Genomic DNA, 16,677 nt, shown 5'->3' with positions numbered 1-16,677 from the left:
AATGTTATAACATAACATTGTTAAAAAACAAAAACACCAGAAGGTATAGAGGAAGGGGGGAAACATGTGATATCAAAACGTACCCACCAAAAAAAAAAGGAAAGGAAATGCCTAATGCAGATCACTTTATACTTAAAAAATTAGTAGATTGCTCAGACCACTTGAGGGAGGGGTTGAAGGGGGACCAACATATGACACTTGACAAAAAAGGGCAGCAGGAAACTAAATTAGAAATAGCAAATTTCTCACTTGGAAGCCACAAGTTCAGATCCCAAGGGAAGGGACTACAGAAAATGGGGATTAGGAAAATGTGGGGTAGCAGGACACTAAATTTGGATCTGCTCCTGGAGAAGCAAAAAGTCACACAGAAAGTTTTATTAGGAACACTGATGCAGAGGTTTGCACTGGTGTGAAAATGATCCCATATCCCTGAGTGCCACACTGCATGGAATCTGTGCAGAAATTCTTTTTTCTAACAACTTTGGGCCTGGCTGAATTAAATGGCCGCTTCTGTTTATTAAACCATTTCTACTCTACTTTTTCATCCTATAGAGCAGCGGTCCGCAACCTTTTTCAGGTTGCGGACCGCTGCCAAGGGGTGGGGGGAAAGGGTGACCCAGGGCCCTGCACATGCGTGGCATCCCCGCGCAAACATGCATGCACAGACCTGCAGCGCATGTGCATTTGCGCCTGGCGGTGCTGCAAACACGCACATGCAACAGTTTTGCATATGAGTGGCAGCTCTGCGCATGCATGCATGTGCGAAACTGCCATGCGTGCTCATTTGCCACCCTGCTGGGTGCAAGCGCAACAGTTCCGTGCATGCGCATTTGCGCCACCGGCATGCCGGCAGCTACGCTTCCCTCTCCCCCCCTCCTGCAGCAAGAAGCTTGCTGGGCCACAAGCTAATCAGCCGCTTCGGGGAGAGGTAGCTGTGACCCAGTGCCGAAGCTCTCACAGCCCGACATTGGGCCGCAGACCGGGAGTTGGGGACCACTGCTATAGAGGATCCCCAGAGCCACTTACAACTGCAAAAATTAAAATAATAAAACAGTATAATACACTAAACGAGCAGAAGAGCAAGCTAAAATGTGAGCAGGATAAAATGTGCAAGTTAAATGGAATTTCCATACCTGAAAAAGGCACTCCCAGATAGATGTCAAAGCAATGTTGTTCTAGATTAGTGGTTCTCAACCTTCCTAATGCCGCGACCCTTTAATACAGTTCCTCATGTTGTGGTGACCCCCAACCCTAAAATTATGCAAGAGTTCTTTCACAGAAATTAAATCGAAATTGACCAATGGCATGAAGAACCATTGTTCGTGATTGTATATAAATTGGTTTTTTTTCCGGGGTTTCTCAGTTCAGTTCTGCCTCTTGTCCCACCATGCCAATCTCGCTCTTTTCCACTGCTCCAGACAGAGAAATGCTCTATCTCAATCTACCCCTCAAGGCTGTTGTGTGGATGAAATTGAAGAGGAGTGATATCGGCCACTTTGGGACCCCCTTGGAGAGAAGGGCCCTTCTGCGACCCCTGTGAAATGGTTGTTCAACCCCCAAAGGGGTCCCAACCACCAAGTTGAGAACCACTGTTCTAGAGACATTCATCCAATGTGCCTAAAAAACAGGTTGCAAACAAAGATCTCTTGAAGCTTTTCAGCAAATGTGTGAAACTTGCTTCTATGAGATGCATATTAGGAAGAAAAATAAATAGGATATTGTCGACATAAGTTGGATAGGGGAAAACGAGAATACAGCCTTACCTAAAGCTGTATAAACAAAATCTTGCTTTCTGTAAGTCCATATAACCATATTATAAAGGAGCCTTGATAAGGCACTCCACAAGCAGACCTGCACATCTGCGTATACATCTGCATTGTGATGTTTATCTGAGCCCTATTCAAATAAGGATGCCCTAGGATTTTGTTTTTACAGCCAAATACTCATGGTCTTTATTCTTTGTTCCTTTTAAAACCAAATGCTATCTAAAATGTACGTTAAATCTTTCAAATAAACATTGTTGACTAAGGTGATGTAAAAATATAAATTCCTGCCGTGTTGGGGGGGGGGGGGGGAATCAGCAGGGATTTCTCACCATACTAAAACTGGGAAATGGTTCAAACTCATTTTTAATGAGAGACTGTATTTGAGAGAAATTAAAGTTGTGGGTGGGGGGAGTGAAAACAACCCTGCAGAGCAAAAGTACATTACTGAGTGGGATTTAATCCAAAAGCAAAAAAAAAAAAAAAGCTCTGCATCTGTTTAAGGAGAGAGGTCAAACAGAGGGAAAGCGGGAGGAGGACTCATTCTTACAGCACTAAAAAGCAACCCTAATTCACTGGCTGTCACACAGCAGATGAGTTGCTTTCATTTGCATATTCACTGTACCTGGGAAGGTTACAGGATGAGAGTTATGAGGACTCTAAACTCTATTGTGGTGTCTGGCTCCACACAGAGCAAAGAGGGCTGGTTGCCACAGACCACTTTTCCGACTCCTAAGCAGAGACTGCCATCTAGTGGAGCACGGGGGATTCAGATCACCTGACTAAAATCACCCCAAGGAAACTAAAACGAGCATCACAAACCCAAATAATCTTAAACGTGTCAGTGTTCACCGTTGAGTTTGAATGGTGCCATTAAATTGGCCTCCCTTAGAATATGCCCAGGATACAAGCAATCAAAAGAAAAGGTAAAGAAACTTTTAAATGATGAGAGCCCCCAAACTACCCTATGTACTGCTAAGTTCTGTGCTGCCGCCATTAAGATCGCAAAAATCTCATGGGGAAATAAGTCTTTGTGCATTTTTATAATAGCCATATGTTTACAAATTTTATATAGATTACTATTTAAATTGTGGTTTTATGCTTCTTAATTTTAAATGCATTCAATGTTTTACCTTGTGTTTTGTTATCCCAGCATTTATTGTACTGATCAAAATGACTGTAAATAAAGTGGTGTTGGATACAAGCAACAGGTGGTCAGATTCTGAAAAACCTCTGAGGAACAAACAAACAAAACAAAGAATTCTTCTAAACTAGGCAATCCTGCCATTTCAGTTAACAGATTTTGAAAGACTTCTAGTCAAAAGAGCTTATTGTTAATACAGAAAAGATCTTGAAGGAATGTTTTTCCCAGAGCAGTAATCTCTTTCTAGAGACCAGATGAAGAAACATGGAGGTCCTGTAGTTTAAAGAGGAATACTGTGATGGGAAGCAGTGACCATTATTTAACCATAGCCACATCAGTCAGTTAAGAGTAGAGATATGGGAAGATTGGGAAATGATAATTAGGAAATGACAAATCAACAGGTAGTGGTAGAGGAATGAAAGTTTAGTAGACTCCAGTTTTAGCAGAATTATAATAAATTCATATTAACAAGGAAAGATTAAAGGAAAAGCAGTTACTGTATTCTCAACTAAAAGTAGTGAAGGAAAATTTGATTTATTTTAGTGCTTAATCAAGGGATGTATCACTCCTGCCTAAATGAAGTCCTTGCCAAGTGGTACAGTTATTTGGCACTTCACTCCTTTAGAAAAAGAAGAAGAGTTGGTTCTTATATGGCGCTTTTCTCTACCCGAAGGAGTCTCAAAGCGGCTTACAGTTGCCTTCCCTTTCCTCTCCCCACAACAGACACCCTGTGAGGTAGGTGAGGCTGAGAGAGCCCTGATATTACTGCTCAGTCAGAACAGCTTTATCAGTGCCGTGGCGAGCCCAAGGTCACCCAGTTGGCTGCATGTGGGGGAGTGCAGAATCCAACCCAGCTCGCCAGATTAGAAGTCTGCACTCCTAACCACTACACCAAACCAATATCAATTAGCTATCTCATTTTGAGGGGGGAAAGTGCATTAAAAATCAAAAATATAATTATTCAAATTCAGTTTCATTATACATTTATATGCAATTTTACTCTTATGCTTTTTAAACAGATACTATGTTTATACCTATGTACTATTTTAAATTTTAAAATACTTCTCATTTTGAATTTATCTTCTGTTTTCATAATAAACTTTCCATTTCTCCTCAAACTTCAAAAGTGATTTGTTTTTCAAATACAATGTTAATTTCATCGTCACTGCATACTCAGCCGGTTTATTATCTCATTCTTCTGTACTTGGACAAACATCAGACTTCCATTTTGCTGCATAGATCATTCTAGTGACTCACGCCCACCATATATTCAAATATCTCTAAAAATTCTAGTAGTTTATTAGGTAATACTTCTAATAAGATAATTTTTTACTTCCGTAGGAAATTTAACTTTTAATATGTTCTGTATCTTCCCAATGTTCTTTGGACCAATGAGCCATCTAAAAAACATTTTATACCAATTTTCTCTTAACATCTGGTTAGCTGTGAGTTTGGTTTGTTCTTCCCATAATCGTTCCCATTGATTCATTGGTATTTGTTCATTAAAATTCTGCATCCTTTTAACCATACATTTTTCACTTGTTCTTATTCTGTTTCAAACTAGAACAATAACATATATATACCGTAATGTGGCCTTTTTGTTTTGTAATGAACTTGTAAAATTCAGTCTTCTCTCTTAAAGCTCCTCCATCATTAATAATTATTCCTTTTAATCTTGATGCTGACTGATATGCTACCCTCATGTCTTTATCATGATATGCTTCTACTGGAGACATAAGCAGAGAATTTGTGGGACTCAATAAGTTCTGACAAGAAAACAATATTTTCAGTACTTCATCTTCGCAGCTTTCTTCTTGAGTTTCATAAATTTGATTTCTTTATCCATAAGAAACTTTGTAAGCCTCATCTAGGGCAGACTTTGTCAACCAGGGTTTCATGAAACGCTGGGGTTGATGGTTCTGGAAGGGTATCCCAAATGGGTGGGACCATTTATGGTCATGTTGACCTCCCCCCCCCAATGTATTTCTTTCTTTCTTGTTTTTTCTGTGCCACTGCCTTCTATAGCCAGTTATGTTTTGCCAGCTTTTATCTGTAGGGCTTCCTAAGCTTGCAAAATGTGATTGACAGTATACAAGACTTGGGGGGAGGTTGGGCTAAACATATGTGCTATAAGCTTCAGTGGCTCTTCCATTTAAAACTATTGTCTGTCTCCAGCCTTTTAAAAGTACATATATAAAGTGCTAGAAGGCTTTTCTTTCTTTTTATCTTCATTATTAAAAATGTGTCCTTCTCATTTCTTTGCAGTTACCGCTGTTTGGCACTTTTATACTGGAGAATGTTTCGACTCAAAAGAGACCATGCTGTAAAATATTCAAAAGCCCTTATTGAGTATTTCAAGGTAACTTTCTTGTCTTGGAGAACATTCAGACATGCTAAGGATACAACTGAGCTTGTGCTGTTGAGAAGAAATACCAGCCATTATACTGAACATACTTGCAAAGAAGGTCTAAACAAAACTGCATGGTCTAGGATGATGTGTAAGGGCAGTCAACATACATCTCCCAATAATATATGAAGTGACATAATTTGGTTAACATTTCCCCAACCCCGGAGGCAGCAACCGATGAAATAGAGTTGGCAGGAAAATGTTAATGTGACAATATTGTGGGGTTTTTTTACCTATGGGTTATTGGAATGACACAGATCAGCACTTGGACATTCCCACATACCACAGCAGGGCCTTCCCCAGCAACACCTTTGCGAGCTCTGGGGCTAGGGGGCAGAGCAGTAGAGAATCATGCAGTCTCCAGCATTCTGACTGCATGGCCTATACGTGGACTCTTGCCACCAGATAGCAAAAGAAGAAGATTTGGTTTTTATATCCCGCTTTTCACTGCCCAAAGGAGTCTCAAAGCAGCTTATAATCGCCTTCCCTTCCTCTCCCCACAACAGACACCCTGTGAGGTAGGTGGGCTGAGAACCCTGATATTACTGCTCAGTTAGAACAACACTATCAAGGCTGTGACGGGCCCAAGATCACCCAGCTGGCTGAATATGGAGGAGTGGGGAATCAAACCCAGCTTGCCAGATTAGAAGCTGCCACTCTTAACCACTATACCAAGCTGGCATGAAAGCACTATGCAGCAGCCCATACCCATGTAACTGTCTGGGGCTTGCCATTTATCAGTTGTACTCACAATAGGCAGGTTGTGGGTGTTCATCGGTCAGCTGTCAGGTGATCTGATGCAGGATGTGTCTCCATGCTTTGCCAATGCCCCTATGGTTTATTCAATAAAGCTGTAGCTTTTTCATGCTGATTATCAGTGGTCATTGTATCATTCCTTACCTGTGCCCCCCCTTATGCCCCCCCAGACCCACAAAACATGTGGTTTCTGCCTGGATACCACTATAAATTACGTGGTGGAGTCTGCAAAACCTCTGGATGGCAAGAAAATACAGAAGGGATTCCTTTCTACCACTAAAAGGTTTTGTGGGGATTTTGGGGTTCATTTTGACAAAAGCAATTTGGGATGGGTGCTTCAATGAAGAGGGGGATGGAGCAGAAGAGCTGGTAGGACCTACATTATGTGTTTAGATTGGAGAACATTGGACTGGAGTCAGTTTCCATCCTGATTATATTTCCCCTGCAGTGAATGAGAATGTGCTGCTACACTGGAGAATGTTGACAGATGATCTGTCATTTAGTTTTCATTTGGGTACCCAAGTGGTGCCTCTCTCTGTGGGAGGAAAGCATATCCTGTCAGGGAAACAGCAAGGGGGCAAAGAGATTTCTTAGAAAAAACCCTTCCTGGGGCTGGGGGCTGGAATGCCATGACAGCTTCTTGCACTTCATAAAAATACATGTTTAAGGTTCCCCAGCCGTGTGTAATTTGGCTTTCAGTCAGCTGAAAAGCTGCTTCCTCTATAAAACTCTTGTTACAGACCTACCTGAAAGCAGGCAGCAGTAGGTTGAGCATGAAACTAGAAGTGAAAGGAAAATCACCCCATGAAGATGGCCTCCCAAAGCCCAACTGCATGACTGGTTCAGGAGATCTACCTGGTGGAGATCTTCTGCATGGGTTGCAACAGCTTGCCTATAATGGTTAGCGCTGAGGTGTTTTTTACAGTCTAATATCATTGGTCCATAGGAAGCCTGAAGGCCTCCCCTTTTCTTAACAGGATCTCAAGATGAGGCATTCTAGCAATAAGGCCTTAACTAGAGTTACCCGTCTGAATCCATTGAAAGCTATTACTCAGTTTAGGATCACCCTGCACTATTGTTTCTAAGACTTGTATTATTGGACGCTGTCTTTGTCGGTTAGCTCAATACGTGAGATTTGAAAAACAAATGGCAACACTGGAAGAGAAGCCTGTGTATTGCTGGATATCCTCCAATACCCCAGTCATCCCTGTATGCACGGAGGATTCCTTCTCAGCTCAGATGAGATTATAGCAAATATCCAGAAAAAGGGCAGCACAGCGGCCGGTTTACTAATGGTAGAGATGGTTCGGTCTCACATGTCATCTTTTCCTTTATCAATACTCCCGGACCTGAACAGCAGAGGGTGGTGTCTGTTCCAGTGCTTCCAACAAGCTCTATGTATACAATGATTGGGTTAGTTGGGGGGGGGGGTATTGTGATAACTTGTATTTTCTAAAGAGAACTATTATCTTTTTCATGTAAAAGTATCACTATGAAATTGTAACAAATGCATAATAAAAGTCTGGGATCCAAAACAATGGTTTTAAGCTCCTGCTAGGAAACCATCCGAGCCTCTTGTGGCGCAGAGTGGTAAGCGGCAGAAATGCTGTCTGAAGCGGTCTGTCCATGAGGTTGGGAGTTCAATCCCAGCAGCCGGCTCAAGGTTGACTCAGCCTTCCATCCTTCCAAGGTCGGTAAAATGAGTACCCAGCTTGATGGGGGGGGGGGGGGGGGTAAATGGTAATGACTGGGGAAGGTACTGGCAAAACCACCCTGTATTGAGTCTGCCATGAAAACGCTGGAGGGCATCACCCCAAGGGTCAGACATGACTCAGTGCTTGCACAGGGGATACCTTTACCTTTTAGGAAACCATAGAGGTCCTGTCCCAACATAAGTGAGCTTTCAGAGGGGCACATCATGAAGTGTAGACTGCCATCAGAAGGAAATGCTGCATTTTGTTCTCAGTGAAAGTGAGGGAATAGTTTATGTAGCCTTTCTCAGTGAGACTCAGGCTAGATTATACAGAGAGAGAGAGAGAAGGCAATCATACAGTGTAGAACATGGGATGGATAATGCAAACTAGGGAGACAAAATTAAATGACAATGTGAGTAGCCAATGCCCAGGCTGAACTCGTGTGAGCAGTGCAGAATGTGAGATTACAAAGGTGCAGGCAATGTAGTACCCCCTCACTGCTCCCATATGAAGGGACCCTTCTGGATCATTCTGTCCCATGACAGATCAGTTACAAGCATGCCCTCCTGAGTATCTCGGTTTTGCACATTTTGTGAAATGAGAGAATGTGGGAGTCTTCCTGGCCTTCTCAGGCAGGCCATTCCACAGGGTGGGAGCCAACACAGTGAATGTTCCTGAGCAGATGGTTGCCGATATTCCTAGTTTTCAGGAAGGAAGTGTTAAGGTTCTGTTCTGCTGATTGAAGATGGGCAAAGCACAAGGGATCCCTCGGTCATCTGGTGTGTAGTGGCATGTGTACAGACTACAAACGTTTGCCCTTGCTCTCCGTGTTCGGTAGATACTCTTTGCAGACCCTTACATCAGTTGTTCATAATCTTTTTTCTCCCTCTGCAGAATTCGAGCAAAGTGGCTCAGGCACCATCTCCCTGGGGTACTAGTGGAAAGTAAGTTCCTTCTTCCACTGTAGCCGCTATATTCACATTCAGCTACCACTTCCGATTGCAGTTTGATTACTGGAAAGTACTTAAATGTTTCATAATATCATCAAAACGGGGGTGGTAATGTCTGTGGATTCCCCATTCCCACTACAGACTCCCATTTTGACCTCAGGCTGTCCAGTGGTTCCCGAAACAAAATTTGCGGGAGGACTCAGTAGAGAGGAGGGGAGGGAAGATCTTGTTTTGCAATGTCTATTCTGCAAATGATCACATTGGATACAAGCTGATGTTTGTAACTAAGACTCTGATCCAGATTACATTATTCATTGACAGAACTACTCTGCCCCCTGCTCCAGTGACAGCCCATTGGTCTTCTGGGGGAAAGACTGTCATAAGGAATGACATGAGGGAAGTCTGTAGTGAGAAGGGGGAATTAGTGCAAAATGCCAGCTGAGGCCAGGACTCAACCAGAGGTCTGTTTCACAGAACAGCAACTGAGTGGATGTCCAGTGTGAAGCTGCAGTCAATCAAGGCATTGTGTGCGTGTGTGTTTCAATCATTTCTATCATATTTAAACTTTATATTTTTGTGTGTACTCCTAAAGCTGTAGGTGTAAAAGGTTATTCTTAGAATGTACTGTATGAAAATGACTTGATTTGCTGTTATTTAATTAAGTTCTTCAGAATTTTTATAATTGTTTCTTCTTTTCTGGTCCCTCTGAGCAGCTACAGCCAGAAAGAAGGGGGGACATTACTGATTCTTCCACACCATATTCTTTGTTTTGCAAAATCATGATTGCTTATAATCCAAAAGCAAAGAAAAAATAAGGAGAAATTGCTTTTAGAAGCAAAGGGTAATTAAAGTCCTCCCCAGACAAGAAATAATAGAAAATAACTGACAAAGGTCCAGGAATCCTGTGGACATCGTAATGACTAGGAAAATATTAAATTAGCCCAAGAAACAAACTACTTGAGGTAAGAAGAAAAAAGTACAAGACAGGACTGAATTGTCTCAAAGCACTTAGTCCATAGTACACATGGCAATTTAATTGCATTTTAAGAAAAATAAAATCACCACAAATTATGTCTGAAAAAAAAAAGATAGAAAAGCAACATGGAGAACAGTGGAACACAACAAGCGGACAGTGATGTCATCAAGATTCTCCATGAATCCTGAGTTAAATTAACATCCATTCCAAGCTAAACAGCCACTGTAGGAGCAGTCAATGTCAGGGTGTTTCCGCAGAAGGACCAATGTTGCCAATTGGTCCCACAAAGCGGAAACGCTATTTTTAAAAGTGCAATCTTGGCATTACACATACCTGCCTTTGTAGTGGAATCCAGTAGTGTTTCATTCCGGTCTCGCAAAAATCACTAGAAAGGAAGCGATTTTTTCTGTGCTTGGTCCCGCCCCTGGCCGTCAATCAAACGAACAGCCAATGTGCAGTTGTTATCATGCTCCGGAAAAGCCCCTTTCCCTTTAAGAACAGTTTAAAAAAAACACATTGCAATGAATATGCCTTGATTCTTCCTAACCGAGAGATCCATCTAGCTGGCGTGTGAGCTGGTGATTCATCGTTACCATGCTCCCCCGAGTAAATAAAAAATCCCCCCTCCCCGCACAGGCGCGATTTTCAGCCAAAAATAAAGGGAACTGGCAAACGGGGCTGTGTTGTGCTTAGGGACTTAGGGGAGCTTTAAAGCACTACTGTGAAGGGACTGTAGCCGGAGAAGCCTCGCTGGGTGAATGAAGCCTCGCTGGTTCGTTGCTTTCCGCTTGCTCCGAGAAAAAAAATGGCAATCACTTTGCCGGAAGTTCGGAGGAGAGAGCCAGGGGGAAGGGACTTTGTTGGAACCGCAACAATGGGAACAGGTCTTTTTCTCTAGTGTTGCAGATTGTTCGCAAGAGTGTAGCGCTTTTCGGAGGGTGAATCCACTTTTCCCGATTTCCCTTGAAGTGCTACAACGAATCGCTTTTTGCGGAACTGTTTCAGGAGTGTTGCAGATTGTGTACGACGTCTTGCGGAACTGCAAATTAGTAGCGTTTACACTTTGCAAGCTTTCAGCTACATTAAAGTCATGCGGAATGGACCTCAGTTTTGGTCTTTGCTGTGAGGCCTGTGTTCCACAAAACTACACAGAAGTTCTGACCCTTCAAAAGCACTGTAAAAGAGCAATCATGCACAACATCAAACAGGACACATGATATGGGCACCACCTAGCTGAATGAACCTTTTATATATTCTTTTATCAACTTGGCTTTTCAGATATACAGGAACACCCTCTCCTCTTTCACCCAGCCCTTCTCCTGTGAGTTCTGTGGGCTCCCAAGGAAGCACTGGAACACCTTCTCCGTCATCCATAATCAGCATCCCGCAACGAATTCATCAGATGGCAGCCAATCACGTTAGCATCACCAACAGTATCTTGCATAGTTACGACTACTGGGAGATGGCAGACAACCTTGCCAAGGAGAACCAAGGTATATGATGATGGGGACTGACTAAATCCATAACACACATAATCACAGCCTATTGTGATTCATTCTTATGTCCTGCCACTTTCTACCTGTGTGTCCACTGATTCTGCCACATGCTGCCCCTTAATTGTAATGCCCCTCAGAGCAGTTACTTCCCAGTGGTGTAGCCCAAACAGACTTGCATTTACAGTCAGGAGCTTCTTAGTCTGTTACTTTCAGGGAGCTGTGATCACCTATACATCTTCCCTTAAAGTATGTCCTGTATTTATAACTTGATAATATTTGCTGCTTGTCAATTCTACTTTGCCAGTTTGGCTGTATGGAAAAATCCAGTTTTCCAGTAACTATTTTCTGTATATGCACATATTTACGTGAGAAAGTATCTGCGTATGGCTCCAATTTGACTGAATTAGTTATGACTTTTTAAAAGCAAGGAACCAGTTAGTTACGATTAACTCAAAATTCATTGCTTTCAAATGGGTTTAGGCATTTTTATCTGGACCAAGGGGCCAAAATATTTGAGAACTAGTAACATTAAATGGTGAAGTGCTGCCCTAAGGGCTCATGTGGGAACAGGCTAGAATGCTGGACCTGGCCCAGAGATATCTGTGTTCAAATCCCTATTCAGCCATGAGACACCACAGTCTCTGTGATTCAACTTAAGTTACCACGCAAAAGAGAAAAAGGATTCCTCTGAGGATTTCTCATTTTAAATAAAATTGTATTGTGGCAAAAAGTTTGTATTAAAGATAAGACAAGCCTCCTTTAAACATTTTAACTATCTGGGCAACTTTCACAATGTATTGTAAGCATTTTCTTTAATTCCCTAGATTTCTTTAATGATTTGGATGCATTGATGGGACCTGTTACCTTGCACAGCAGTATGGAGCACCTGGTCCAATACACACAACAAGGACTTCACTGGATAAGGAGTAGGGCTCAGTTGTCATAGTGAATGTGTGCTGCTCATCTGGACCCCAGATTCTCCCACAGACAATTCAGTTATTCTAGCCACTGTGCTACAGAAATACTCAACAACAGCATTGCTTCAGACAAATGTGACTACTTCTTCTGATGCTAGCCAATATTTTTCCAGAGTGCAGAAATAGATGTGTGTGTATATTATGTAATGTTTGTCTCTTCTGATACTTTGTCTTCTCCAATCCAACTATTCTATATAGAAGATGATATGGGTGTGTTCACACACATACATACACTCCACATACACAGGCTTGTCTCCTTCAGCACTTAGACAACTACACCAGGACTCCACAGGTTGGTTTAACCACATACAACAAAGCATGCACAATTCTGAAAAGTATTTTCCACTGGACTTTTAAATACATTCATAAATAGCTGCATAATTGTTAACTTTGAAAGCTTTGAAGTTCCTTGAATTAGGCTGATTCTAGGTTCTCTATATAGTATATTCATTTTGTATTTTACATTGGAAGAGGGATGGGCAGTGCCTGTCCATTTTGTTACCCAGAAAACTGAAGGACCTGTGGTCCAGCAATGAATTTTCCATGCACTCTTGTGCTCTCTCGCTCATATGCACAGAAAGAATCATAGAGTTGGCAGGGATCTCCAGGGTCATCTAGTCCAAACCCCTGCACTATGCAGGACACTCACAACTACCTGCAAACCCACACATATTCCTTATATCTGGTTAGCCCCTGATATAACAATGGTGATAGAATGTAGCAGTCACAATAAAGGCTTTCAGATAACAGAGCACATGCACCCAGGCATAGCATTATATACAGATGCGTGTGTTTATATAGTGTGTATATGCTGAATACAAAATCCAAATAAAAGATGCAGCACTGAAGTATAGAACATGTCTAAAAATGTTTCCCTGAAAACATTGGTAGTTTTTTCCATACTGTAATATATTAGGGCCATCTGACCCCCAACAGAACTGGACCTGGATCTAGCCTTCATGTTTCCATGTTTTTGCTGGAGCATATGGATGAGTCACAGAGGATGGAATAATATCCAGACTGAAAGATTATTGTTTCGTGAACATAAAAAGGTTACATGTCGTATGTATTTTTGAAAATCATTTTGATTTCTGAAAAGCTTTTCTGCCATATTCAATATACTATTCAAAGCAAACTATCATTTAAAATGCTAGAGTGACACTACAATATGAAAGAGGATTGGAGAAATTGTTCATTTTATCAAAAACAAAATGTCATAACAAGTTGTAGATGACTTAGCCAGGAAAATAATTCTGCAGTATAGGTGTGTCTCTGCCAAGGGGCGCATATATTTTTAATGTACATTTTAGAAAAGTAGCTGGTCTGCAGTTGATTTATATCCTGCCATTACATTCCATTCTCGTCATCCTGAAAGTTGGATTTGCAACTTTGTATACTAACACAGCTTCTCATCATTTTCTTTTTCTTTTAACTATGCCTTCATGATTCAATATTTATATGTTGTCTTCAGCGCCTGCTGACAAGTTATTAGACCAAGGAAATTACTCCAGCAATAATTAATTTTAATGGCAATCAGAATACGTCACATCAACTGATACATACTTGATCATTTTTAAAGTAAAAAGAATAGTTTCTGGCAGCTTAAAGGCTAATCATTTTGTTGTAGCATAAGTTTTCATGAGCTTTAACACTTTTTTTCAGATACATGCATGATCACCTAAAGGACAGGTACATACCCTCAGTACAAAGAGAAGAAAGTAAGAGAGATTTATGCTAATAAAGGTATTCTGATTCTGAAAATAAGAGAGAAAATGCTACAAATATTTGAAAATGGATGAGAGAGAACACTAGTTGTGTCCATTTTGTGCAGAGCACACAAATGGATACAGAATCTTTTAGGGGGTGTTTGGCCAATATAATTCAACGTTTTAATTCTGAAATAGCATTCAGTGTTTGGTTGGCTGTGGAGTTTTTTTAATCATATAACTCTAGTCACTCCATTCATGAAGGGTTTCTTGGTGTTGGCTTTAGAGACAGAATGTTAAAATCAAGAGCATACCCTTGCATGATCAAACCTTTATTATGTTTTTATTTTGCTGATTTGCACACTTAGCTGAAACTTCATGTATTGATTTTGGCACTTCCCTTTCCAGTGCCAAAGAGACAGGATATTTCCCCCCCCCCCAACTGAATGCTGGCTTGCCTTTTTGATAGTGCATACTCCACAAAACAAATTAAGTAAGAAACACATGAGATTCTTCCCAAGAAGTATATATCATTTATTTAAATATTTAGCCCGAGTTTTCAGAACCTGGGCTATTTATTTTATTCATCTCTTTCAGACATTTGCATGCTGCCTTTCCACCTAACTCAGGGTCACCAAGGCCTGTGAAGTTTACAAGTGAGACCTCTAGGGACCCTCTTGGTGCTACATATTATCAAGCACTACAGCCTATTAAAAGATCTATAATCATTTAAACTGATTTAATCCTGGCTTTGAATAATGAAAAAGAGATCTGTCATATGGTTACTATGTGGGCAGCCTTCTTGTAATCTAAAGTGATCAGCAGCTATTTTAAAATAAGGGACAGGAAAATGACAGTATCTAAACAGAGTACATCCTTCTTAACTCTAGTGGCTTCAAGGGATTTCAGTGGGTGTGAGTCAGTTAAGGCTCATTTCCATTATAAAGGCAGAAGTCAGTCTGCCTAGTTTGTTTGTTTGTTTATTTAATTATTTAATTAAGAAGAGCAGGGAATGGTGTTGCCATAAGTCACACTGATAGGACAAGTGAAAAAAGGGCTTAAATTAAAGTAGATGCGTATGAATTATAACTGAATGTTAATTACCTGCTCTTTGCTGATGAAAATCCAACATCATTTTACTGGGATAGTTTTGATTAGAATTATTTTGGTAGTTGGGCTATTTTAATGTGATTCTTCTGACAAATAACCTTACCGGGTGGTCTAAATTTTCTTTTACTGTTTTTAAAATCATTTGGACCTCATATATTCCTAGAAATCCTGAACAGTATAAAGGCATTTTTGCTCACAATCAAATAACTGTGCACCTCTGTCGTCATTAGGTCAGAGCAGCTGCCCTCCATATAAGAACAGAAATATGTATACCGTGGAGATAATTCCTAACACTGAACAGTCTGAAAAATAACATTCCTCTGCACTCACAAAGATCAGTATTCCATGTTCACATCATCCTTGAGTAATTGTAGCAAACTTAACTTGGTGAGTTGCTACTTTCTTTTATTGATGTAGACTCATTAATGCTATTACTTGCACTATCAACAATCAAATGGTGCCCATGTAAACTATCAGAAAACGTCCTCTTAAATGTGCAAAGCAAGTTAGCTGTTAATATCTCACATTTGAATTAGCATTTGGATGAAACTTTTCACACGTTATTCAGCCTGTGATATAGCTTTCCATTATGAAAAGGGCAAAGAATGCAAAGATATTAAATCAAACGTTCACTGAAAAGAGGAAGGGATACAAAGTAATATCTAAAAGATTAAGTTGTAGCTTAATTTAGTAATATTTCTAGTCTAAGCAATAGCAGTATTAGCCAGTCTCCATCCAGTTAGTGAATGCTTCTAGTCCCTCGAATCGGTAAGTACTTGTTTAGACAAACACTGGAGCATTTTGTAGGTGCTTGGAAAATCTGTACGTATTGCAACCAGGCCCCCAAGAAGCAAATCATGTGGCTGCCATTTCATGCATAACATTTCAGCTTGTGGCAGTCAGTGGAAATTGCTAAAAAAAAAAAAAGAGAGAGATTGTGATGGCATACCAAAAAAACAAGCCAGCTCAGCAGAGATAGATGCTTATCAACAGCACGCCGTGTGTGGCCTGGTCTCTCAATTTTATTATCACTTTTTCTTTCTTTGTGGCATTGAGAATTTCTGGGTACATTACTATTCTAGAACAGTGACAGTGGAATACATATGTATTATTCCCCCCCCTCCCATGCAGGCTTTTCAAGCATTTGCCATATACTCATATGTATCAGCTGTAAGTGAAGAGGTTGATCTGACCTTTGGCCACCTCACCAAGACATTATATTTACAAACAGGCCCATCCATGTTCAAACGGGTGTTTGCATGGAAAGAAGTAACATGGGATCCTAGATCGTGGCTGGCAACAGTTCCCAGGATCAAAGTAGCCCCATTTACAGAGGCCACCATTATAAAAATCATAACAAGCTGTGTCTGAGAACTGTATCAACACAAATGCTTATCCATAACCAATGTGCAGCAAAAACATTTGTGTGCAAATTTACCCCGGTTTATATTCGTTAAGTTTTAGCCGTACCCATAATTAATTTTGCATGTCAAAGCAGAAGTAACAATTCTTGCTTAAAGATGTCATTTCTTTCCATTTCTTTCTCTTTTTTGTAAAGGAATCAATAGTTTCATATGTATGGTTTTTATCTTGGTGTCAGAATTGGTATAGGAGGATCAGAGCAATAGGGTGCTGGACTTTTCCATAGGTTTTATACCTTTCTGTTAGGAGCATCATCACAATCCTCCTGTCCATGTC

At 40.8% G+C, this 16,677-nt stretch overlaps 1 protein-coding gene across 3 annotated transcripts in view; it reads left to right on the top strand.

The window, feature by feature from the left end:
• AFF3 (ALF transcription elongation factor 3) overlaps positions 1 to 16,331 on the top strand; it is a 388,206-nt gene extending 371,875 nt beyond the window's left edge. For all 3 annotated transcript variants that reach the window (XM_077343516.1, XM_077343514.1, XM_077343515.1), the window contains exons 17-20: positions 5,173 to 5,266; positions 8,659 to 8,708; positions 10,969 to 11,183; positions 12,011 to 16,331. In XM_077343516.1, coding sequence (XP_077199631.1) covers positions 5,173 to 5,266; positions 8,659 to 8,708; positions 10,969 to 11,183; positions 12,011 to 12,132 — 481 coding nt within the window. In that variant the 3' untranslated portion in view covers positions 12,133 to 16,331. The remainder of the gene's footprint in view (positions 1 to 5,172; positions 5,267 to 8,658; positions 8,709 to 10,968; positions 11,184 to 12,010) is intronic.
• The last annotated feature ends 346 nt before the right edge of the window (positions 16,332 to 16,677 follow it).

The sequence above is a fragment of the Paroedura picta genome, chromosome 6, assembly GCF_049243985.1.
Source record: "Paroedura picta isolate Pp20150507F chromosome 6, Ppicta_v3.0, whole genome shotgun sequence".
Taxonomy (NCBI): domain Eukaryota; kingdom Metazoa; phylum Chordata; class Lepidosauria; order Squamata; family Gekkonidae; genus Paroedura; species Paroedura picta.
Note: the sequence above shows the minus strand (reverse complement) of the source record. Positions and strands in the feature narration are given on the sequence as shown.